General features: G+C 37.2%; 1 protein-coding gene, 1 long non-coding RNA gene and 19 other non-coding genes across 21 annotated transcripts; 2 read left to right on the forward strand and 19 right to left on the reverse strand.

The window, feature by feature from the left end:
- Positions 1–25: 25 nt before the first annotated feature.
- LOC140062922 (uncharacterized) lies at positions 26–3430 on the forward strand. The gene is made up of 3 exons (XR_011847552.1): positions 26–46; positions 1864–1965; positions 2249–3430. It is a non-coding gene; the product is annotated as an uncharacterized lncRNA (long non-coding RNA).
- Positions 3431–6539: 3109 nt separating this feature from the next.
- On the forward strand, positions 6540–17045 carry LOC140062849 (SURP and G-patch domain-containing protein 1-like). Its single transcript, XM_072109221.1, has 12 exons — positions 6540–6622; positions 7211–7407; positions 8122–8366; positions 9100–9273; positions 9848–9971; positions 10237–10334; positions 10721–10953; positions 11599–11764; positions 14389–14556; positions 15078–15162; positions 15822–15957; positions 16157–17045. The coding sequence occupies exons 2-12, from the start codon at positions 7229–7231 to the stop codon at positions 16181–16183; spliced, it is 1635 nt and encodes a 544-aa protein (XP_071965322.1). The 5' UTR covers positions 6540–6622; positions 7211–7228; the 3' UTR covers positions 16184–17045.
- A 397-nt stretch (positions 17046–17442) lies between these two features.
- Trnai-aau (transfer RNA isoleucine (anticodon AAU)) lies at positions 17443–17514 on the reverse strand. Its single transcript has one exon. It is a non-coding gene; the product is annotated as a tRNA-Ile (tRNA).
- A 75-nt stretch (positions 17515–17589) lies between these two features.
- On the reverse strand, positions 17590–17661 carry Trnam-cau (transfer RNA methionine (anticodon CAU)). Its single transcript has one exon. It is a non-coding gene; the product is annotated as a tRNA-Met (tRNA).
- A 1410-nt stretch (positions 17662–19071) lies between these two features.
- Positions 19072–19143, reverse strand: Trnam-cau (transfer RNA methionine (anticodon CAU)). The gene has a single exon. It is a non-coding gene; the product is annotated as a tRNA-Met (tRNA).
- Positions 19144–19218: 75 nt separating this feature from the next.
- Trnam-cau (transfer RNA methionine (anticodon CAU)) lies at positions 19219–19290 on the reverse strand. The gene has a single exon. It is a non-coding gene; the product is annotated as a tRNA-Met (tRNA).
- A 222-nt stretch (positions 19291–19512) lies between these two features.
- Positions 19513–19584, reverse strand: Trnam-cau (transfer RNA methionine (anticodon CAU)). The gene has a single exon. It is a non-coding gene; the product is annotated as a tRNA-Met (tRNA).
- Positions 19585–20031: 447 nt separating this feature from the next.
- Positions 20032–20103, reverse strand: Trnam-cau (transfer RNA methionine (anticodon CAU)). The gene has a single exon. It is a non-coding gene; the product is annotated as a tRNA-Met (tRNA).
- Positions 20104–20178: 75 nt separating this feature from the next.
- On the reverse strand, positions 20179–20250 carry Trnam-cau (transfer RNA methionine (anticodon CAU)). Its single transcript has one exon. It is a non-coding gene; the product is annotated as a tRNA-Met (tRNA).
- A 75-nt stretch (positions 20251–20325) lies between these two features.
- Positions 20326–20397, reverse strand: Trnam-cau (transfer RNA methionine (anticodon CAU)). The gene has a single exon. It is a non-coding gene; the product is annotated as a tRNA-Met (tRNA).
- Positions 20398–21207: 810 nt separating this feature from the next.
- Trnam-cau (transfer RNA methionine (anticodon CAU)) lies at positions 21208–21279 on the reverse strand. The gene has a single exon. It is a non-coding gene; the product is annotated as a tRNA-Met (tRNA).
- A 224-nt stretch (positions 21280–21503) lies between these two features.
- On the reverse strand, positions 21504–21575 carry Trnam-cau (transfer RNA methionine (anticodon CAU)). The gene has a single exon. It is a non-coding gene; the product is annotated as a tRNA-Met (tRNA).
- A 226-nt stretch (positions 21576–21801) lies between these two features.
- Trnam-cau (transfer RNA methionine (anticodon CAU)) lies at positions 21802–21873 on the reverse strand. Its single transcript has one exon. It is a non-coding gene; the product is annotated as a tRNA-Met (tRNA).
- A 75-nt stretch (positions 21874–21948) lies between these two features.
- On the reverse strand, positions 21949–22020 carry Trnam-cau (transfer RNA methionine (anticodon CAU)). Its single transcript has one exon. It is a non-coding gene; the product is annotated as a tRNA-Met (tRNA).
- Positions 22021–22095: 75 nt separating this feature from the next.
- Trnam-cau (transfer RNA methionine (anticodon CAU)) lies at positions 22096–22167 on the reverse strand. Its single transcript has one exon. It is a non-coding gene; the product is annotated as a tRNA-Met (tRNA).
- A 224-nt stretch (positions 22168–22391) lies between these two features.
- Positions 22392–22463, reverse strand: Trnam-cau (transfer RNA methionine (anticodon CAU)). The gene has a single exon. It is a non-coding gene; the product is annotated as a tRNA-Met (tRNA).
- Positions 22464–22979: 516 nt separating this feature from the next.
- On the reverse strand, positions 22980–23051 carry Trnam-cau (transfer RNA methionine (anticodon CAU)). The gene has a single exon. It is a non-coding gene; the product is annotated as a tRNA-Met (tRNA).
- Positions 23052–23424: 373 nt separating this feature from the next.
- On the reverse strand, positions 23425–23496 carry Trnam-cau (transfer RNA methionine (anticodon CAU)). The gene has a single exon. It is a non-coding gene; the product is annotated as a tRNA-Met (tRNA).
- A 224-nt stretch (positions 23497–23720) lies between these two features.
- Trnam-cau (transfer RNA methionine (anticodon CAU)) lies at positions 23721–23792 on the reverse strand. Its single transcript has one exon. It is a non-coding gene; the product is annotated as a tRNA-Met (tRNA).
- A 516-nt stretch (positions 23793–24308) lies between these two features.
- Trnam-cau (transfer RNA methionine (anticodon CAU)) lies at positions 24309–24380 on the reverse strand. The gene has a single exon. It is a non-coding gene; the product is annotated as a tRNA-Met (tRNA).
- A 373-nt stretch (positions 24381–24753) lies between these two features.
- Positions 24754–24825, reverse strand: Trnam-cau (transfer RNA methionine (anticodon CAU)). The gene has a single exon. It is a non-coding gene; the product is annotated as a tRNA-Met (tRNA).
- Between the last annotated feature and the right edge of the window lie 139 nt (positions 24826–24964).

The following is a 24964-nucleotide window of genomic DNA, read 5'->3' on the forward strand; positions in this document are numbered from 1 at the left end:
TTGTTTACTTTGTCCCGAATGATCATTATCAAAGGAGAAGATAATGGTAAACAACTAAATCTTTAATTTTCAGAAACTCATCAGAACCATGATTTATGTAGCAGGCCAAAAATGTCATTTTGAACATCTCTGTCAAGCATAACAAGTAGTAGTGGTTGGTGAATTCAGCAAAATTTGTTACACTTTTAAGTCTTATCTGCCGTTCTCTATATATGAAACCAGAACGCCTGATCGATATTCGATCACGTTTACCACTAAGCATATAGATTTCACCAATTGTATTATGTACACAAATTCAAACAAGAATGTTAAAGTGATTGACTGATGAAAATAGAACGGTTCATGTTTTTTTAATAGTTGGAGAGAGATTATTTAGAGGGCTAGGTTTAGTATTTTTTAGGAAGTAGATCAGCTATGCAATTCTTTATAATAGAAAATAATTAAGCTAATGAATTATACATAATTTCTGCCCGAACCTCATAAGACAAAAAATGCGACCCGGCAGCATTATTGATTATTGAATTTTAGCTATAAATCTATATAATCAGCCCATCAAACCTTTTGTGGCTTTGCACATGATTAAATTCTCTGGGCGCTCGGTCTATTATGGTAATGATATGCTTAAATGGTAGTGATATAACATCATCGTGTCCATGGGCACATCACATTTTTTTTTCACATCAAGTTTGATAGTGTAGGCTTAGATCTCTCAAATGGTTAAGGCCCGTAAAATAAAATTAAAAAAAATCGATACCAACATCTTATATTTAAAAAAAAATAATGCTATGGGATTCCACAGATAGTACAGAAATTATCATTTTGTAAAATGTTCTCCTGCCATTTACTGTATGTAATCCTACTCATAGTCTATTAGTATATCACAATAAATGTGATTTATGTTATTGGAAATGTAAATTACATTCACAAACGTGATTCTACAGTCATAAGATCAAGAAAAAAAATTAACAATGTAGGCCTACATATAGGCCTGCTACAAATAAGTACGGTATGTTAGTAAATGTCATCCATGTGGAGCTACGTAGGTGATTTAAAGATGTATCACCCCCGCTAAAAAAAAACATGAAAAAATGAAGATTAATAAAATCAGATTTTGAATATGCCATTTTGTAGGTTTAATAAATTTAATCACTTCTGCAGAAAAAAAAATGAAACAAAATAATGTTTTCCTTTATAAAAAGACAAATAAATGGTTAAATTAAACTAAAAACCCATTGGCTGGCAGCCAATTTGACTATTTAGGCCTATTTGCTTTAAAATACTGATTTTTTTCAGGTAAATAATTTGCTTTGTGATCCAATTTTTGGTCAAAGTGATAACTATTAATTATGGAACATTAAAAACAAAGTCAACAACCAAATTTGGAACAATTGCTTCTTTCAGGGGGACAATATTATTTGTTGGTATCTTAAATATATTAATATGATGCGTTAAGAGTTTAATTCGCATAGTTTCTTTCTAGACTCCATTATATTTACTATAACTATACAAAACATTTTTAAACTTTGTTTTCATTAGATACATAAACATTTATCAGTATAATATTATTTAGTCTCCATTTTTTAAATAATTTTTTTTTTCATATACGTTTTTTTTCTTTCACTATATCTTAGTTAAAACATGACAATATCACCTAACTATCACAAAAAGAACAGATTAATAGTATTGTTATTTAACATCTCAGTAGCAAAACTATACCAAGACAATTACATCTAATCAGAAATATCTATAATTAATAGTGCGATGATGGTTACAACATAACCATTTATTTTTTGTACTATTTTTCTTCTTCTGTTATTCTGTTTTCCTCTTTTTTCCTTCATTTTTTCCTTCGCTTTATAATAGGGACAGAACGTACCATTCTTTATGAGGACCCATCCATCCATCAGACAAGATAATATTTTTCTTTGAAAACAAAATTTTGTTAACGAGTTCAGTTTAAAAACGGTAATATTCGTTAATCAATCAATAATACATTAGTATCATATCAATTATTCCAAATATTTGTTTAATGGTGAATATAGCGTAATTACCGTGTATACATTAGATAAACCAATACATTGTTATGTTCTTTCTGAGGTTGTGCATGCATACATTTTGTTAATAAACACATAAGAGATCATTGTTTTAGTTACCGACCGACATTATTCTCATCGGTTTCATCCACGTGACAGATGTTATTAATAAACAAACGTGATGTTATAACATTTACTCTGCTTGTTTTAAATAGTCTCACTTTGGCACTGGAATGTTGTCGTTGTCGTCGTCGTCGTCGAATGTTATGGTGAAATGTCGTCGTCGTTGTTGCAGTGTTGTTCAAATGTGGATGCCGGCTCATTTACAAATCTTGACGTCAAACATAGCATACACTTAACGCAACACCACATTTTAAATAGATTATGTTTAAAATGTTCTCCAATGAATGTGTACAACACCGGATTTATTACACCATGAGAGATGAGCATGCCAACAGCCACTACAGTATTAACATCTGTAAAGGTTGTAATAATATAAAATGGCGAAAACAATATTACGAATGATAAAGTTATAGAAATAGCGAGAATGAGCGAATGCTTTGATGATCTTCTCGTTGGGTTGTTTTCGACCTGCTGTGTTGAAGCCATGGTACACACAATCATAAAATAACAGAAGACAATTGTAATCAACGGTATTGCATAGTTCATGACAAATATATAGAACTTAAATTTTTCGAAAAGTTGGATTTGACAGTAATTAATGCCGTTCAATCGTAAAATGTATGTAAGTATCCACAGTGGTATGGAAACTAATCCTGAAACTATGAAAGTTATAAAACAAACACATTTTGCGGCTTTTTGTGTACGGTAAGTGTTCGATGAAATGCAAGGTACGATGGCGAAACATCTATCAAGGCTTAACACAACAATGATATAAACAGTGTTCAAATTTTTCCAAAATTGTACGCCTTGATAAATCACACAAAATGTGTAAGAAGGGTTAAAAATACAAGCAAATAATCTCCACCAAAGTGTACTACCAAAAACAAATACACCACTTATAAAGTCCAGAACAGCCAGGTTGAAAATGAACACATTTTGAATATTTTGCAAATTTTTAAACATTAAAATTATTACAATGATTAGCAGGTTGAACGATATTCCAACAATAGATGCTGCATATTTGAAAATTGGAGTATCAACCTCAAAAGAAGAACAACTTTTCGAATTATTATCAGTCATTGTAATACTGGGGATACAGACAGCGCAATAACTTCGATTGATTCTGTTAACAAGCAATTCGTAATTATGATTATGGCTATATACAAACACACCTTAAACACGAGTTGTCATTGCCAATGCGAAATATTATAATTGTCTCAACCAATAAGAAATATCCATTTCTGAACTATAACCTAAAAAAAGAACAACAAAAAGCCCAAGCTTTGTTACAGTATAACAAATGAGTTAAGATAATTACATTATAAAAAAGTATCTTAAGATAAACACATGTTAAAATATCAATACATGTACTATTTCATTTGATAACATTAGGCTAAGTAGTTGACCAATGTAAATGTTCTTTAATTAAAAATTACTTCACTTTTTTATTTTATTTTTTTAAATTTTCATTATACATCTAACATCCAATGGCTAATTACGGAACACATAACATAAAATTCCCAAAGTACAGTAAAATAACGATTGGGTACGCCCACGTTAAAACTAGGGGAAACTGGGGAAATGCAAATTGTCTCGCTGGTCTGTTTTCTTCTCTGTCGTGTGCTATTATAATTTAGTTGCCTACCTATTTTTTAATTCTATCATCTTTGTGACGAACGATTTTTTTCGACACCGCGTTTTAAGCCATGCGAATCTAATATAAGTATAATTCAGTGTTATGATCAACATTCTTGGATATATTTTGCAATACTCCCGATGTGTGTTATTCCGACTCTACAGCTCACAATGTCCGTCGGTTGGTCGGTTGGTCCGGGTTGGTCGGTCGGTCGGTAAACACTCAAATTTGAGCACGCCTATAGGGCCTTGTTCTCCTTTAGTGCTCCGATAGCAGCTGCCATGTCAATATTTTTATTTGTAGATGACCTTTAGCTTGGGTGGTGAAGCTGTAGCTTGGTGGTTAAGTGGTGCTTGCCATCCAATCCCAAGGTCCAAGGTTCAATCCTAGTGCCACAGTTTAAATTCACGACTATTTAAACTCCATTCCCTAAGCCTAACATAAGTAGGAGTGGAGTTGTGGCCTGGTGGTTATGATGCTTGGCTGCCAATCCAAGGGTCCTGGGTTCAAGTCCTGTCATATGTCAGGATTTTTTCTAATGACAATTTACAACTCCACTCCCAAAGACTTGTAATATAGACTTTGTTGATGTAAAGCATTGTGTGTACATTGTGTTTGTCTCGTGAATGGATTGCCACCTTTAAGAAGGATAGTGATTGAATTTGCTTATGGTTATCCTTGGCAATTTGCCTAAATATATAAAATAAAAATAAATAAAAATAGTACGGTATTATAAAATAGTTTATCCATCCTGTAATTGTCGAATTACTCGCTGTTAGGTGCATATGAAATAAAACAAAACATTATAATAAACATAAACGCGTCGAGTTCGATATTATACACATAATATGATTTGAATGAACAGTATTTTTAAACGACGAGACCTTCCTAGAATTTGTCTTGTCAGCCATTTTGAATTTGAGTAAAACATATACGACATTACTATCCTGCATATCATGATTACTATGAATTAGTAATTAATGTTCTCCAAGGGCAGATGAGTCAGTCAATTTATATTCAGCTTATAAGCATTATGAGGAGACAATTTCTACTACGCACAGTATATATCCTTATTATCTAAGCCATATAGGCCTACCGTCCGTTTGCTTTTTCCCTTAAGAAGATTTGGCCAATTTTGACCAATAGGCCTATAAGATAGGCCTACAGTTACAGGCCTAATTGACATTGAGTATACCAATAACTAAATTTCAGGTACATTTGTAGAGGACGTAGGGGGATCAGAACTAAGCTATTATTATTATTATAAATATTAAATAAAAGTTAGAATAGTATATAGAAATATATCAAGAAGTAAAATAAACGGAAATAATAGTATAGACAATACGCAAAATAAATCATAAAACGTGTAAGCTGATTGGGACAGACAATGATTTTTCAAACAGATTTAAATGGTTGAGTGATTGTTTCACATGGTTGGACCGGAATTGACTTTGTGTACGTTTTACAAACGGGAAATGTTATTATATGAATGTAATACTAAAACAGCAATGATATTGATTTGGCAAATTGTTCATATATTGAAACATAATGTAAATGATTTAGTTAATGGAGGTTGGCAATTTTTAGATTGTTAGTTCTGGCAACTCTGAAATGTTAAGATGTTATAATTGGAACAGACCGTTTTGTAAAATAATTTTTTGTAGATTAGAGACACCGAAAGCCCAAACTTTGTTACAGTATAAGAACTGAGGTAAGATAAATACATTAAAAAAAAGTATTTTAAGGAAAACACATGTTAAAATATTTTCTATTTTATTTGATAACATTAAGTAGTTGACCAATATAAATGTTCTTAATTAAAAATTATTAATTCACTTTTTTATTTTATTTATTTTTATTTTATTTATACATCCAAAATCCAATGGCGAATTACAGAATACATAACAATAATGCAATTCACAAAGTACAGTAAAATAACGATTGGGTATGCCCACGTTACAACTATAACAACCACATAGGCCTACATACAGTATACAATAAAGATAAAAGTGTTTACAATATTAATAATTATGTGACTGAATGTTAGGGCGTTTGTTGAATGAGTGAATGTATCTAGTGGGTAAAAATCTGTGATAATACCATATATGACTCTGTTGATATATATATATATATATATTGCAATAGACCACGATGTCAAATGGAACGACAAAACTCGCAAAGACAAAGAAAACCACTGGGAATTACTACTTAAAACCACAAAACCTTTTGGACTTAACATTAGGAACATACTTCCAGATTGGTAAAATTATTCCATTGACTACCAAAATTTAAGTTTCAATATTAACCACCATTTAAGCTGTTTTTTAGTCTCATTCCAAAATTGTTTATATCTCTACCAAGCTACCTTCTTTGTTTTCTACTCTTATTCAGACTCCACCCTGGCTCCCTTTGTTATATTTCTTTTATTCCCTGTCCACCCAGGCAGCACTTGCCAGCTTTATACTATGACGTTATCCAAATTCCTTCACTTGCACTGATAAGGGCTAGTGTTGCACGAAAGCTCTGCTAACTTTTCTGGCTGTTTACTTTATCGATTTGATTTAGCTTTTCGCTTTTTATTTTTGTATCTCCATTGAGATCCAGCCACTGATACCCACAGCATTGTAATTTTTTTCAGTAATTTGCCTTTGGATTTTTAGTTGAGTATTGCTGCTGCAGCTGCTGAGCTCTGTCTGATAACAAAGGTGGCGCTATTTATTAATTTATTAACAAAATTATAAATAAACGAACGAGAGAGGAGAGAGTACAGAGAATAAAGTTCAACTACTACAATTCAAGGCCTAAATCTTGCTAGTTAGGATTTTAAACGGTGATAATTTGGCTTGTTAACGTTTATATCGTTATTTATTTATTTAAAACTACTAGGGCCTAGGCCTATTAGGGAAGGCCTCTAGCTACTAGGCTAGGCCTACACCTAGCTAGGCTAGGCTAGGCCTAGAGACTAGGCCTAGCCTAGGCCCCTAGGCCTAACTAGCTAGGCTATTTATAGAGTAGGAGCCGAAGAATAGCAGCAGCACGGATGATCACCGAAATGTCTATAATATGGCCTAGGCATAGGGCCTAGACGCGTATATTCCTCTAGCCTCTAATTTTAGTTACTAATTTTGATACCTGCATGGTCCATGGATGGCTACTTCTCTATTAGGCCTAGAACTTAGAAGCCTAGCCTAACCTAAGTATTATTATTTATTTTATTAAAGAAAAAGGGGCCTAGCCTAGGCCTACTAACTCTTGTCTAAGAGTCAAGAGGCCTAGCCTAGAGTAGGCTATATACGCTAGGCGAATATATACCTAGCCCTACTACATAGAGTAGGCCTACTGCTGGCTTCTAGATTGATTCGAGACATTAGTAGTAGTTTCATTAATAAACAATGTTTTTTATTTTATTTCTTCAAAGCTGAAAAAAATAAAAAAGATGGCATATCGTGCAAACAGAGGAAGAGGTGGTTTCCAAAGTAATAAATTGCAAACAATTAATCAGCAAGAAAAGATGCTTGCTGCAAAAAAGAAAGAAATTCTACTAAAACTGGAAGAGAAAAAGAAAAAAAAGTTGGCAGAAGAGGAGGCAAAACTTGCTTCACTGGCAACTTCAAGGTAGATATAGTTTTTTCGGCTGAACACGTAAAGGTGAACGATAGAGTGACGACAATAAAATAAACATACATTTTTCTTATGTCAGAAAACAAAAGAATAATAATTTGGAAAAATTTCATCCTGGAACTATAGGATAACCATTTATGTTGTCTAAATAATATTTTTTTAAATAGAATCAAATGATGTTATGTCAATAATCAATAATATGAATCGTCATTCGTCACAGCACTTATCGTCGATCGTTATCGTGCTAGTATAAATTGACCTAAGTATATTTAATGGATGAAGTTAACATTTTATTAATTTGCGTAACAGTAGAGGTTAACGATATCCGTTTGATGATGGAAATGGTATCCAAGAAAATCATTAAAGAACTAGATTTGTTTTGGCCTCTTACATTGCACTTGCTTGCATTTGTTTTTTATTGTTTCTCTTAAATAACTTTTAAAGTTACCATTTTGTTTTTTTATTATTCTGTGCAAATAATGATTTATTCCTTTAATGTAATACTCTTTCCAGTTAACATTTTGCGTTGCACGTTTGGAAATAACGATATGTAAATAAAGTTAATTATGGCCCAAAACATTTAACATGGTGAACCTGTATTTTGTGCATTCATAGGTACCTTAATTTACCTTTTTGAACTTAGTGTGAGATATCCCATTTTTTAATGAATTGACATTGATTACTTTTAGTTTTTATTTTTCTGAACAGCATCCCATTGCCAGTATTGCCAGCAGCACCAGCTCCATCACTCAAGAAAAATGAGACGCCATCTCCATCTAAGCCTCAAAGTCAGCCTCCAAGTCAGCCTCCAAGTGCTGGTCAGAATACATTCAGTAATGATGGCAGCTTCTTGGAGCAATTTCGAAAGATGCAAGAAGCAGCTGCTAATAAGGAAGAGAAATCTCTCATCTCAATTGCAAACACAAATCCGCCACCACCTCCTCCTCCATTAGGTAAGACTGTATTGATGAAATAATGACTGAGTTTATTCTTGCTCTCATGTATTTCCTTTTGATTCGGATAGGTCATCCATGTAACAATACATACAGAACTAAAGAAAAACAAATCAGACATCTTCCATAATCACATCTAAAAAATGAATTTGCACCAACGCTGGTGAAGGTTGGATTGTGGAAGTACATTGCATGTTTTTAATAATTAAACAATTACCACTGTCATTTAATTAATTCGCTTTTTGAATGAATGCAGTTCCTCCAGTATTCATAAAATAAGGGAATGTTTTCTGAGTATCAGTATACTAAGTATTTGTATGCAAAAGGTCCTAGCAATGTACCCATGTAAATACATATTTAATCATCATGAGTTCAAACGGACAAGCTCCTCCATAGCAGCCACAGTTCAGCGTCTACCATAGTAAACTATGATCAACACACCGGGAGACAATAACATACTCTTTTTTAATAGTGTTCTTTATTGTGCACATATTCATTGATGTAGAGTGTACAAACATCTTTACGTACCATCCAAAGGATGAGGCCATGGGAGTATATTGCCTATCAATAGATATATGACACAGATAGGCTACTCCGTATACACCATTACGTATCGTTCTCACCACGGTTGGTTAATACACCCTGGCTAAGTTATTGTTATACTGTGTTATTAACTAGGATTTTGTTTTATAAACTTACTACACTATTAATTAATTTGTTATTGTTGATACAGATTTACGGGTAGAGCCTCCAGCCCCCTTACCTGTCACTCACTACCCACCTCCTCCAATTCCAAATACATACATCAAATCAGCGGCACCAGTAGCGCCACCGTCTATGATGTTCTCAAAACCAGCAGTATTTCAGGATTCTGATAGTGACGAGGAACAAGACTCGTCAGGAAAAAGTAAGTATATCTATCAAGACAAACAAATCTCCATTTTTTTATGTTCAGAGAGATTGAAAATTTGTATTTAACTTTCCATGAATACCCTGGTTTGCCAGTGGCGTAACACAGAGGTTTAGGCTCTATCAAGTATTTTGGGGTTTAGCCAGTGGGTGCTCATAGTCGTTACACCACTGTGGTTTGTGTGTTCCCTTAAAGCTGGTTTACATTGTAGAAAAGTAGTCCACTTTTTGTAGTTTTACCTTGAAAACAATATGCATTCAAATCAAGTAATAATTATACATTACTACCATTCAAATCAGATTCTATAGATAATATTTTGTATAAATTCTCAGCAAATATTTCACCAATTTACATGAATATTATAATTTAAATATTGAGTGATTTAGTTGAAAGCGGGAAAAGAAAATACCAACTTATAATTAATATTAATGAAAAAACATTTTCAATTTAAAAACCTTTTATTTACAAATTCTACTAAAAATTAAAATTGAGAAAGCCTTGGGTAGCTTTTCTCTTCTCTGCTTTCACCCCCTCTGGGGTTCATGTGCTGATACTCATAGGAGGCTTTAAGTCTTACCGCCAGAGGATCCTGACTTGAGAAAACTTATTGAGACATTTGCAAAAAGTGTAGCAGAGGGAGGAACGGTGATTGAAGACATAGCAACCAAAAACCACAGAGGAAACCCAAAGTATCGGTAAGGCTTGATGAAATCTGTATTCACACTACCAATGGAAATTACGTTAATTTTCTTGATTAATACTCGTCTCGGTTGGGGCAACTTTTTCTCATTCTCACAGATTTCCTCATCTTTATCGTTTAAAATTAATTAATTAAATTTCAGTATATCACCGGGCAGTTTAGAATTAATGTTCTTTGCCTGATGTGTTTATATATCCAGTATTAATATAATAAATGGTTTTTGTGAAGATTATGTCTCTAAAAACAAGTTTTTTATTTAGTTTTCTTACGGATACAAGCTGTAAACTGCATGATTACTACCGGCAAAAAGTAGGTGAATACAGAATTAAGAAACAACAGGTGTTTGCAGACAAAACAGGTACATATAAATCAGCCTTGTAATAAGTGGCGTAACAGAGGGTACAAAGGTGCCTGGTTTAGCACTTCCAATGCTGGATAGTTGCATTGGGCTGCTCATGCTTTGGGGCCCCTGGGTTTAGCCAATGCGTGCTCATAGCCACCCAGTACGCCACTGCTTGTAATTAACAATTCAGAGGAATAATAAATAAAATTTGATGTGTTAATTAATATTAATTTTAACTAACCTGACAGTATTTGACTGAATTTTTATCAACACAATATCAAGCCAACACAATATAAGCTTTACAATTTTAATCATAAATCTTGGTTCACACTATGATGCAACAATGTTGGGAACCTGTATAAAAATATGATATTCATCTAAAAAACTGTTTTGGTTTTTAGTTGCATGGTTAGCTAATAAAGACAATCCATCATCTAGTCAACCTTCAAACGACGACTCATTCCAAGGAAAGAGGAAGCGCAAGAGCCGTTGGGGTGAAACTAATTCTGACATAACGCCCCCTAAAATAGCTGTTGGTACTTTAAGCGTTGCCTCAGTTATGAATCCTGTGGGAATGGTGGGCACGTCGGAACTTAGTGACGAACAGAAGAAGCAATTCATTGAACAAAAACAAGTTTGTGTCTTTAATACATGTTGCCATTTTAACAGTCCTAATAAATACCACACATAATACACACACGCCTAGGTTAGAATTAAGTCATTTATGCATGCTAGATCATTTTGGAGTATTGTTGATCTTTTCCGTTTCATATGATAATGGTAGTCTTGGCACCTACTACAATGTTTAATTCTAGCGCTTTACAAACAAAATGATCCATAAGATATCTTAAGATAACAAAAAAATAAAAGCAGGGAAACAATTTACACCGCTGCATTCTCCAGCACTTTGAAGCTCCCATATGAGAGAGCTCACCAAAACAGTATATTAGTGAAAAAGCTATATATCTATCCTATCCTATCCTACCAAAATAAGAAGAAAATAGATGCTTAATTAAGATTTTTTTTAAAACAACGACTGAAATTATTGCCTCTTTGTTTTAACAGGTAGCTTTTGTTCTTTGTAACTACAGTATTTTTAATTGTGTGTACATAACACAATGCATAGGTTATAGATTGAAAGCTGCTTGTGGTGAATCCATGGTAACTGTTCTTGATAGTCTTAATTCAAAATGCTACAGAATCCTATTAGATTTACTCTTGTGAAACTTTGCTCTATTTGTCTATTTGTGGATGATTAACATTATATGTATACATTCAGATGCAAGCAATGTATGATGCAGTGATATCAAGACAGAAAGAACTGATGCAGCAACAGCAACATCATGAAGAGTTGAAACGTCAATATGAATATGACAGCGATGAAGACACAGAGGGCGGTACATGGGAACACAAACTGAGATCGAAGGAGATGAAAAAAACTCAAGGTTCATTAATTATTTCATGTTAGAGTTCGTGTAAAAAAAAGAAAAAATTAAATAAAACAATATATTTATTCAAAGTTGGTTCCCACCCTGACGTATTATTTTTTTCTTATTATGTTAAGGCAGAAATCATGAATAATGCATGACCCTAATTTTTTTCTATGATAAGAATTACTTCCTAAATATAACCTCACCCTCTTGATAATCTATTTCCACTATTACAATATTAACACGAATGATGTTGACGAGCATTAAACCCAGGGCACCAGTAAAGCCTATACCTCTTGACCGGTTCTAGGACACCTACCCCCTAGACAGTTACCCCCCGGATGTTTACCACCCGGACAACTACCCCCTTAGGACATCTACCCCCCCGGACAACTACCCCCTTAGGATAACAAGCCCCCGGACAACTCTCCCCCGGACAACCACCCCTTTAGGACAACTACCCCCTTAGGATAACTACCTCCCGGTCAACTACCTCCCGGTCAACTACCCCCGGTCAACTAACCCCCCCCCCCCAATCCAAAAGTAGACATAAAAATGAAATCATCTGTTTTTAACGGGTGTTTCGAAACTAGAGACCCGAGACCAGAGACCTGACACGAGACCCAATACGAAAAGGGAGACCTATATTTGGGTCTCCCTTTTCGTATATTAGGGTCTCCCTTTTCGTATAGTGTGGTCTCTCTTTTCGTATAGTGGGGTCTCCCTTTTCTTATAGTGGGGTCTCCCTTTTCTTATAGTGGGTCTCCTTTTTCGTATATTTGGGTCTCCCATTTTGTATAATTGGGTCTCCCTTTTCGTATATTTAGGTCTCCCTTTTCGTATATTTAGGTCTCCCTTTTCGTATATTAGGGTCTCCCTTTTCGTCGTATAGTGGGGTCTCCCTTTTCGTATAGTAGGGTCTCCCTTTTCGTACGTGGGTCTCCCTTTTCGTATTGGGTCTCGGGTCTCTGGTCTCGGGTCTCTAGTTTGAAACACCCGTTTTTAACCGATTATTCTGTTTAACAGCACGCTAGAACCTAGATGTGCTAGATTTAAAGTACCGTATTTATTGAAAAAACGGCCTGGGCTGTTTATTGTTTAGATGGTTTTTAGGTAGACATTTATTGGAAGAAAGTTGTTTATTCAATGGGAGGGGGTATAATCTAATGAAAATAGACGCCGATTATTCCATATGATGTTTCATGGGAGTGACATGGTCACCGTTTATTTGAGGGGAATTTATTTAAAGATCGCCGTTTATTCGGTGAGTGAACATTGAGGTCAAATATCAAAAGTGATATTATTCTTCAAGTGTACAAAAATACATATATGACAAATTTGAGACAAAAATTAATTCTTTTAAGACCAGTGGTTATCGAAGCATTGTCCTGACGCAAAAATTATTATTATTATTCCCAGTCTTTACAGTAAATACAGGGAGTACTATATAATACGTTCGACTATCCTATGATCATGTGTGACAATCTTCAGTTTATACCAGGCTATATTTATGTTCAATCTTTTACTTTTGTTTACAATAATGAATAGTAATTCGTCAAAGTAACGAATTAAAATATAGTTATTAATTCCTATTATACACTGTTGCAGAGTCAGGTTGTTGAATGGTCTGGGTGGTAGTTGTCCGTCCGGGGGGTAGTTGTTCTAAAGGGATAGTTTTCTGGGTGGTAGTTGTCCAGGGGTTAGTTGTCCTACGGAGGTAGTTGTCCTAAAAGATTATTTGCCCTCGGAGTATTGTCCAGGTAGGAGGTAGTTGTCCTACGGGGAGTATTGTGTCAGAGGTAGTTGTCCGCGGGGTAATTACCCGGGGGGGGGGGGTGGTAATTCTCTGGGGGTAATTGTTCTTAGGGGGTAATTGTCCGGGGGATAGTTGTCCAGGGGTTAGTTGTCCAGGGGTTAGTTGTCCTACGGAGGTAGTTGTCCTAAAACCTAAAAGATTATTTGCCCTCGGAGTATTGTCCAGGAAGTAGTTGTCCTACTTATTATTATGTCAGAGGTAGTTGTCCACGGGGTAATTACCGGGGGGGGGGGGGGTAATTGTTCCCAGGGGGTAATTGTTCCCAGGGGGTAATTGTTCCCAAGGGGTAATTGTCCCCAGGGGTAATTGTCCGGGGGTAGTTTTCCAGGGGGTAGTTGTCCTAAGGGGGTTGTTGTCCTAAGGGGTATTTGTCCGGGGGTATTTGTCCGGGGGTAGTTGTCCGGGGGTAGTTGTCCTAAGGGGGTAGTTGTCCTAAGGGGGTAGTTGTCCTAAGGGGGTAGTTGTCCTAAGGGGGTAGTTGTCCTAAGGGGGTAGTGGTCCAGGTGGTGGTTGTCCGGGGGGGGTAGTTTTCCGGGGGATAGTTTTCCGGGGGTAGTTTTCCAGGGGGTAAATGTCCAGGGGGTGAATATCCAGATATGCTCTTGACCAACTGTTTACATGAGGTATTTGATCTCTGTCCATGCTTTACAGTATATAGCGATCCCTATAATTTCATAATTAATCTCATGAATTATTCATGATTTCTGCCTTAGTCTCATAGGAGAAACATTAATGCTACCTGGATGCCTATATTAGTGATATAGCTAGCATTGGACAAAAGGGGAAAAGGTTATAAAAAATAATTTTTTTTTTCGTTGTGCAGAGTATGCTGAGAAGTTAACAACCTTTGGCAGAGGCAAGCATCATCTTGGAGATTTTCTACCGCCAGAAGAACTTAACAAATTTATGGAAACACTGAATTCTTTGAAAGAAGGTCGAACACCTGACTACTCGGACTATAAGGAGTTTAAATTACAGGCTGATAACATAGGTAAAGAAATATTTTTGGTATAAAGGTGAGGATACCAAAAAAAAAACCCATCTCAAAAGGAATCCCCCTTCCCCCACCCTCTGTGGTTTGAGTAACCTCGAAAAGAAGTCTATCTCGTTAAGATAATTATATGGCCGGCTTCTTTTTAAGATATTATGTGGGCTTCTTTTTGAGGTAGACCGTATTTGAATGTCAAAGGAAATGTATGATCAATATTTTAATTACCTTAAACTCTTAATTATCTCAACAATCAAGCCTCATATATTTATTCTACAATTTCCTGTTTTCCAAATGGTAATTTTATTGCATCTCTTCTTGTCTGTTGCTTCTGCTGCTTGGCAAATATGTAAAATTTGCTGGGGATGTCTCAAAAGTCCTATTATTAGTAGCAATTATTAGTAATATTTAATGCATTCATTTCGATAAATAAAATGAAGTATATGGCAGAAATAAGCCAGGCCCACAGCTTTCTACTATTTGTTTGAAATTATACATTTTAAGTTTTTATTTTCTTTGTGTAGGTTTCCAAATGTTACAGAAGCTAGGCTGGAAAGATGGAGAAGGACTTGGGTCAGAGGCTCAGGGAATAACCGCTCCAGTTAACAGGTGCGTCCTATACTAAATATTTAATATTTATTAGTGGCAATATAGTGCATATTAATTAGTATCTGTATTCAAATAAAAACATCAATATATCAAAATTATGATAAACAATGATATTAAACAGACTAAAATCCAAGAACGTGATTAGTCAAAAGGGCATCACATGACTATGGTTAGTGAAGCAATTCATTGAGTAAAAACAAGTTTGTGTCTTTAATAAATATTTCTTTTTTAACATTCTCACTAAATACCACACAATGCTATAAATAATAGTACTACTAGTAGGTTTAGCGTTAATGCACTCATTGCAGTGAATTTCGCAACAAAAGACTCTCAGTTAACAACATTTGTTTTGAATTCATTTGTAATGTATTTAGTGAATATTGTAAGAACAAGGAATCATTTTGTAGTATTTTTTGCTAGAGCAAATCATGAATTGTAAGCCATATATTAAACAGGCAATGTCTGGCTATCTTGCCTGTGGTGGTCAAATGGTGTGACTTACTGTAGGCTAGAAATGTCATTCTCTGCACATGTTATACCCATCATTTATTGGTAAAGATGGAAGTGAAATTCACACACTTGTGTTTGATAGCAAAGTATAAATTAGCTAAAAAAAAAGTCTGGAATGGAGTTTTACAACTTTCACATTTGAAATATAGGGCAGCACAAAGGTCAGACAACCAAGGCTTGGGTATTGAGAGGCCAGCTGACTTAACCAAGGAGGATGCTGATAATGAGTATGATGCTTACCGTAAACGAATGATGTTAGCCTACAGGTTTAGGCCTAACCCTCTGGTGAGTATTTACATTTTGTTTAAAATTATAATACATTATATCATGGTTTGTTTTGTATAATAATAAATATATAATAATAAATGCCTTTAAATTTACTTATTTTTACAAAAATTAAAAAACATAATTATTTGTTTTAGCTTGTTTACACAGTTACTCCTGATAAAAATAATAAAATGACATTTCCATTTTTTTTTTTCAGAATAATCCAAGGCGTCCTTATTACTAGAAAGATTGACAAGAATTGAACAGTTTTTTTTATTAATGTAGATATTTAATGAAATCAAAGTGAACAAACATTTAAATAATAATAATACAGTACACATATGAACAGAGACTTTGATTAGCGTTATATTTATAACACACCTACAGTGTAAGTAGATTCTTGATTGGACAAGTGTGAGTCACATAATTTAAAGTAAATTTACTGTAGAATTCTCGCGAGTGCAGTATTGAGTACTGTAATTTTGTTTTGCGTATATAGCATACGGATGATATATGCATACTGGCATACAGCTTGTGTTTTAGCACACAATCATATACAATTTTGTTTAGATTGAATTTTACATGGATATAATCTAACCTAGTTTGTATTCAAAATAACTGTGGCATTAACTTTTCCAAAAACTAGACTAAATGGTTTTCACAATGTAATTTAAAGATGCATTTATGGGTTCATTGAAATTCTGATTTCGAGAAAGTTCTACTTCGAATTTTCTCCAATTGATCAATATATGGATATAGTTGTTGTTCTCACACAAACATTGTGAATTTACTATCCTTTAATATTGTAAATAATAGCGCTGTTTTATCAATGAAGGCCCTTCCTTTCCCTCTGAAAGATTACTGGAAATTAGTGACAATAGTCAACACTTCCAATCGATCGCTTACCATTAAACTGACCCCTTGCTTGTTTTACAACAAATTCTGGCCGCAGAATGAATTTTAAATAGTATAAAGAAATCTACAGATATCCAGGAATTTGGGATATTCCAGAAGTCTTTGTATTTGTTGGTTGTAATCTATGTTGATTTTGATATACTAATGTACAAGAACAAGTTTATTATTATGTTATTAATTAAATGAATGATGATGATTAAAATGTTTTTTGCGTTGTTGTTGAGTATTCGAAAGAGTTAAAGAGAAATAATTTATGGAAAATTCGAAGTATGTGTGAATTAAAAACACAAATTAGAAGAGCGAGGTTTCGATCCTCGGACCTCTGGGTTATGGGCCCAGCACGCTTCCGCTGCGCCACTATGCTGGATGATTAAAAGAAAGGGTTAAAGAGAAATAATTTACGGAAAATTCGAAATATACGTGTGAATTAAAAGCAAAACTTAGCAGAGCGAGGTTTCGATCCTCGGACCTTTGGGTTATGGGCCCAGCACGCTTTCGCTGCGCCACTCTGCTGGTTGAGTATTCGAAAGAGTTAAAGAGAAATAATTCATGGAAAATGCGAAATACGTGTGAATTAAAAACACAAATTAGCAGAGCGAGGTTTCGATCCTCGGACCTCTGGGTTATTGGCCCAGCACGCTTCCGCTGCGCCACTCTGCTGGATGAGTATAAGAAAGAGTTAAAGAGAAATAATTTATGGAAAATTCGAAGTATGTGTGAATTATAAACACAAATTAGCAGAGCGAGGTTTCGATCCTCGGACCTCTGGGTTATGGGCCCAGCACGCTTCCGCTGCGCCACTCTGCTGGTTGAGTATTAGAAAGAGTTAAAGAGAAATAATTTATGGAAAATTCGAAATACGTGTGAATTAAAAACACAAATTAGCAGAGCGAGGTTTCGATCCTCGGACCTCTGGGTTATGGGCCCAGCACGCTTCCGCTGGGCCACTCTGCTGGATGATTATAAGAAAGGGTTAAAGAGAAATAATTTATGGAAAATTCGAAATATACGTGTGAATTAAAAATAAAACTTAGCAGAGCGAGGTTTCGATCCTCAGACCTCTGGGTTATGGGCCCAGCACGCTTCCGCTGCGCCACTCTGCTGGCTGAGAGTATAAGAAAGAGTTGAAGAGAAATAATTTATGGAAAATTCGAAGTACGTGTGAATTAAAAACACAAATTAGCAGAGCGAGGTTTCGATCCTTGGACCTCTGGGTTATGGGCCCAGCACGCTTCCGCTGCGCCACTCTGCTGGCTGAGTATTCGAAAGAGTTAAAGAGAAATAATTTATGGAAAATTCGAAATACGTGTGAATTAAAAACACAAATTAGCAGAGCGAGGTTTCGATCCTCGGACCTCTGGTGGGTTATGGGCCCAGCACGCTTCCGCTGCGCCACTCTGCTAGTGAGTATTCGAAAGAGTTAAAGAGAAATAATTTATGGAAACTTCGAAATACGTGTGAATTAAAAACAAAATGTAGCAGAGAGCGAGGTTTCGATCCTCGGACCTCTGGGTTATGGGCCCAGCACGCTTCCGCTGCGCCACTCTGCTGGATGAGAGTATAAGAAAGAGTTAAAGAGAAATAATTTTTGGAAAATTCGAAGTACGTGTGAATTAAAAACACAAATTAGCAGAGCGAGGTTTCGATCCTCGGACCTCTGGGTTATGGGCCCAGCAGGCTTCCGCTGCGCCACTCTGCTGGATGAGTATAAGAAAGGGTTAAAGAGAAATAATTTATGGAAAATTCGAAATATACGCGTGAATTAAAAACAAAACTTAGCAGAGCGAGGTTTCGATCCTCGGACCTCTGGGTTGTGGGCCCAGCAAGCTTCCGCTGCGCCACTCTGCTGGTTGAGTATTCGAAAGAGTTAAAGAGAAATAATTTATGGAAAATTCGAAGTACGTGTGAATTAAAAACACAAATTAGCAGAGCGAGGTTTCGATCCTCGGACCTCTGGGTTATGGGCACAGCACGCTTCCGCTGCGCCACTCTGCTGGATGAGTATAAGAAAGAGTTAAAGAGAAATAATTTATGGAAAATTCGAAGTACGCGTGAATTAAAAACACAAATTAGCAGAGTGAGGTTTCGATCCTCGGACCTCTGGGTTATGGGCCAAGCACGCTTCCGCTGCGCCACTCTGCTGGATGAGTATAAGAAAGAGTTAAAGAGAAATAATTTATGGAAAATTCGAAGTACGTGTGAATTAAAAACAGAAATTAGCAGAGCGAGGTTTCGATCCTCGGACCTCTGGGTTATGGGCCCAGCACGCTTCCGCTGCGCCACTCTGCTGGATGAGTATAAGAAAGAGTTAAAGAGAAATAATTTATGGAAAATTCGAAGTACGTGTGAATTAAAAACACAAATTAGCAGAGCGAGGTTTCGATCCTCGGACCTCTGGGTTATGGGCCCAGCACGCTTCCGCTGCGCCACTCTGCTGGATGAGTATAAGAAAGAGTTAAAGAGAAATAATTTATGGAAAATTCGAAGTACGTGTGAATTAAAAACACAAATTAGCAGAGCGAGGTTTCGATCCTCGGACCTCTGGGTTGTGGGCCCAGCAAGCTTCCGCTGCGCCACTCTGCTGGTTCAGTATTCGAAAGAGTTAAAGAGAAATAATTTATGGAAAATTCGAAGTACGTGTGAATTAAAAACACAAATTAGCAGAGCGAGGTTTCGATCCTCGGACCTCTGGGTTATGGGCCCAGCACGCTTCCGCTGCGCCACTCTGCTGGATGAGTATAAGAAAGGATTAAAGAGAAATAATTTATGGAAAATTCGAAATATACGTGTGAATTAAAAGCAAAATTTAGCAGAGCGAGGTTTCGATCCACGGACCTCTGGGTTATGGGCCCAGCACGCTTCCGTTGCGCCACTTTGCTGGATGAGTATAAGAAAGGGTTAAGTTTATTCCATTCTGTAAGGGGCGGGTTTCCCGCTGTTGAATGAGTTTGAATAAAATAAATAAAATAAAATAAAATAAAGAGAATTTATGGAAAATTCGAAATATACGTGTGAATTAAAAACAAAACTTAGCAGAGCGAGGTTTCGATCCTCGGACCTCTGGGTTGTGGGCCCAGCAAGCTTCCGCTGCGCCACTCTGCTGGTTGAGTATTCGAAAGAGTTAAAGAGAAATAATTTATGGAAAATTCGAAGTACGTGTGAATTAAAAACACAAATTAGCAGAGCGAGGTTTCGATCCTCGGACCTCTGGGTTATGGGCCCAGCACGCTTCCGCTGCGCCACTCTGCTGGATGAGTATAAGAAAGAGTTAAAGAGAAATAATTTATGGAAAATTCGAAGTACGTGTGAATTAAAAACACAAATTAGCAGAGCGAGGTTTCGATCCTCGGACCTCTGGGTTATGGGCCCAGCACGCTTCCGCTGCGCCACTCTGCTGGATGAGTATAAGAAAGAGTTAAAGAGAAATAATTTATGGAAAATTCGAAGTACGTGTGAATTAAAAACACAAATTAGCAGAGCGAGGTTTCGATCCTCGGACCTCTGGGTTATGGGCCCAGCACGCTTCCGCTGCGCCACTCTGCTGGATGAGTATAAGAAAGAGTTAAAGAGAAATAATTTATTGAAAATTCGAAGTACGTGTGAATTAAAAACACAAATTAGCAGAGCGAGGTTTCGATTCTCGGACCTCTGGGTTATGGGCCCAGCACGCTTCCGCTGCGCCACTCTGCTGGATGAGTATTCGAAAGAGTTAAAGAGAAATAATTCATGGAAAATGCGAAATACGTGTGAATTAAAAATAAAATTTAGCAGAGGGCGAGGTTTCGATCCTCGGACCTCTGGGTTATGGGCCCAGCACGCTTTCAATGCTCCATTCTGCTGGTTGAGTATTAGAAAGAGTTAAAGAGAAATAATTTATGGAAAATTCGAAGTACGTGTGAATTAAAAACACAAATTAGCAGAGCGAGGTTTCGATCCTCGGACCTCTGGGTTATGGGCCCAGCACGTTTCCGCTGCGCCACTCTGCTGGATGAGTATAAGAAAGGATTAAAGAGAAATAATTTATGGAAAATTCGAAATATACGTGTGAATTAAAAATAAAATTTAGCAGAGGGCGAGGTTTCGATCCTCGGACCTCTGGGCCCACACGATTCCGCTGCGCCACTCTGCTGGATGAGAGTATAAGAAAGAGTTAAAGAGAAATAATTTTTGGAAAATTCGAAGTACGTGTGAATTAAAAACACAAATTATCAGAGCGAGGTTTCGATCCTCGGACCTCTGGGTTATGGGCCCAGCACGCTTCCGCTGCGCCACTCTGCTGGATGAGTATAAGAAAGGGTTAAAGAGAAATAATTTTTGGAAAATTCGAAGTACGTGTGAATTAAAAACACAAATTAGCAGAGCGAGGTTTCGATCCTCGGACCTCTGGGTTATGGGCCCAGCACGCTTCCGCTGCGCCACTCTGCTGGATGAGTATAAGAAAGGGTTAAAGAGAAATAATTTATGGAAAATTCGAAATATACGTGTGAATTAAAAACAAAACTTAGCAGAGCGAGGTTTCGATCCTCGGACCTCTGGGTTGTGGGCCCAGCAAGCTTCCGCTGCGCCACTCTGCTGGTTGAGTATTCGAAAGAGTTAAAGAGAAATAATTTATGGAAAATTCGAAGTACGTGTGAATTAAAAACACAAATTAGCAGAGCGAGGTTTCGATCCTCGGACCTCTGGGTTATGGGCCCAGCACGCTTCCGCTGCGCCACTCTGCTGGATGAGTATAAGAAAGGATTAAAGAGAAATAATTTATAGAAAATTCGAAATATACGTGTGAATTAAAAGCAAAATTTAGCAGAGCGAGGTTTAGATCCACGGACCTCTGGGTTATGGGCCCAGCCCGCTTCCGTTGCGCCACTTTGCTGGATGAGTATAAGAAAGGGTTAAAGAGAAATAATTTATGGAAAATTCGAAATATACGTGTGAATTAAAAACAAAACTTAGCAGAGCGAGGTTTCGATCCTCGGACCTCTGGGTTATGGGCCCAGCACGCTTCCGCTGCGCCACTCTGCTGGATGAGTATAAGAAAGAGTTAAAGAGAAATAATTTATGGAAAATTCGAAGTACGTGTGAATTAAAAACACAAATTAGCAGAGCGAGGTTTCGATCCTCGGACCTCTGGGTTATGGGCCCAGCACGCTTCCGCTGCGCCACTCTGCTGGATGAGTATAAGAAAGAGTTAAAGAGAAATAATTTATGGAAAATTCGAAGTACGTGTGAATTAAAAACACAAATTAGCAGAGCGAGGTTTCGATCCTCGGACCTCTGGGTTATGGGCCCAGCACGCTTCCGCTGCGCCACTCTGCTGGATGAGTATTCGAAAGAGTTAAAGAGAAATAATTCATGGAAAATGCGAAATACGTGTGAATTAAAAATAAAATTTAGCAGAGGGCGAGGTTTCGATCCTCGGACCTCTGGGTTATGGGCCCAGCACGCTTTCAATGCTCCATTCTGCTGGTTGAGTATTAGAAAGAGTTAAAGATAAATAATTTATGGAAAATTCGAAGTACGTGTGAATTAAAAACACAAATTAGCAGAGCGAGGTTTCGATCCTCGGACCTCTGGGTTATGGGCCCAGCACGCTTCCGCTGCGCCACTCTGCTGGATGAGTATAAGAAAGGATTAAAGAGAAATAATTTATGGAAAATTCGAAATATACGTGTGAATTAAAAATAAAATTTAGCAGAGGGCGAGGTTTCGATCCTCGGACCTCTGGGCCCACACGATTCCGCTGCGCCACTCTGCTGGATGAGAGTATAAGAAAGAGTTAAAGAGAAATAATTTTTGGAAAATTCGAAGTACGTGTGAATTAAAAACACAAATTATCAGAGCGAGGTTTCGATCCTCGGACCTCTGGGTTATGGGCCCAGCACGCTTCCGCTGCGCCACTCTGCTGGATGAGTATAAGAAAGGGTTAAAGAGAAATAATTTATGGAAAATTGGAAATATACGTGTGAATTAAAAACAAAACTTAGCAGAGCGAGGTTTCGATCCTCGGACCTCTGGGTTGTGGGCCCAGCAAGCTTCCGCTGCGCCACTCTGCTGGTTGAATATTCGAAAGAGTTAAAGAGAAATAATTTATGGAAAATTCGAAGTACGTGTGAATTAAAAACACAAATTAGCAGAGCGAGGTTTCGATCCTCGGACCTCTGGGTTATGGGCCCAGCACGCTTCCGCTGCGCCACTCTGCTGGATGAGTATAAGAAAGGATTAAAGAGAAATAATTTATGGAAAATTCGAAATATACGTGTGAATTAAAAGCAAAATTTAGCAGAGCGAGGTTTCGATCCACGGACCTCTGGGTTATGGGCCCAGCACGCTTCCGCTGCGCCACTTTGCTGGATGAGTATAAGAAAGGGTTAAAGAGAAATAATTTATGGAAAATTCAAAATATACGTGTGAATTAAAAACAAAACTTAGCAGAGCGAGGTTTCGATCCTCGGACCTCTGGGTTGTGGGCCCAGCAAGCTTCCGCTGCGCCACTCTGCTGGTTGAGTATTCGAAAGAGTTAAAGAGAAATAATTTATGGAAAATTCGAAATACGTGTGAATTAAAAACACAAATTAGCAGAGCGAGGTTTCGATCCTCGGACCTCTGGGTTATGGGCCCAGCACGCTTCCGCTGCGCCACTCTGCTAGATGATTATAAGAAAGGGTTAAAGAGAAATAATTCATGGAAAATGCGAAATACGTGTGAATTAAAAATAAAATTTAGCAGAGGGCGAGGTTTCGATCCTCGGACCTCTGGGTTATGGGCCCAGCACGCTTTCAATGCTCCATTCTGCTGGTTGAGTATTAGAAAAAGTTAAAGAGAAATAATTCATGGAAAATGCGAAATACGTGTGAATTAAAAACACAAATTAGCAGAGCGAGGTTTCGATCCTCGGACCTCTGGGTTATGGGCCCAGCACGCTTCCGCTGCGCCACTCTGCTGGATGAGTATAAGAAAGGATTAAAGAGAAATAATTTATGGAAAATTCGAAATATACGTGTGAATTAAAAATAAAATTTAGCAGAGGGCGAGGTTTCGATCCTCGGACCTCTGGGCCCACACGATTCCGCTGCGCCACTCTGCTGGATGAGAGTATAAGAAAGAGTTAAAGAGAAATAATTTTTGGAAAATTCGAAGTACGTGTGAATTAAAGACACAAATTATCAGAGCGAGGTTTCGATCCTCGGACCTCTGGGTTATGGGCCCAGCACGCTTCCGCTGCGCCACTCTGCTGGATGAGTATAAGAAAGGGTTAAAGAGAAATAATTTATGGAAAATTGGAAATATACGTGTGAATTAAAGACAAAACTTAGCAGAGCGAGGTTTCGATCCTCGGACCTCTGGGTTGTGGGCCCAGCAAGCTTCCGCTGCGCCACTCTGCTGGTTGAATATTCGAAAGAGTTAAAGAGAAATAATTTATGGAAAATTCGAAGTACGTGTGAATTAAAAACACAAATTAGCAGAGCGAGGTTTCGATCCTCGGACCTCTGGGTTATGGGCCCAGCACGCTTCCGCTGCGCCACTCTGCTGGATGAGTATAAGAAAGGATTAAAGAGAAATAATTTATGGAAAATTCGAAATATACGTGTGAATTAAAAGCAAAATTTAGCAGAGCGAGGTTTCGATCCACGGACCTCTGGGTTATGGGCCCAGCACGCTTCCGCTGCGCCACTTTGCTGGATGAGTATAAGAAAGGGTTAAAGAGAAATAATTTATGGAAAATTCAAAATATACGTGTGAATTAAAAACAAAACTTAGCAGAGCGAGGTTTCGATCCTCGGACCTCTGGGTTGTGGGCCCAGCAAGCTTCCGCTGCGCCACTCTGCTGGTTGAGTATTCGAAAGAGTTAAAGAGAAATAATTTATGGAAAATTCGAAATACGTGTGAATTAAAAACACAAATTAGCAGAGCGAGGTTTCGATCCTCGGACCTCTGGGTTATGGGCCCAGCACGCTTCCGCTGCGCCACTCTGCTAGATGATTATAAGAAAGGGTTAAAGAGAAATAATTCATGGAAAATGCGAAATACGTGTGAATTAAAAATAAAATTTAGCAGAGGGCGAGGTTTCGATCCTCGGACCTCTGGGTTATGGGCCCAGCACGCTTTCAATGCT

This window comes from Antedon mediterranea, chromosome 11, assembly GCF_964355755.1.
Source record: "Antedon mediterranea chromosome 11, ecAntMedi1.1, whole genome shotgun sequence".
NCBI lineage: Eukaryota > Metazoa > Echinodermata > Crinoidea > Comatulida > Antedonidae > Antedon > Antedon mediterranea.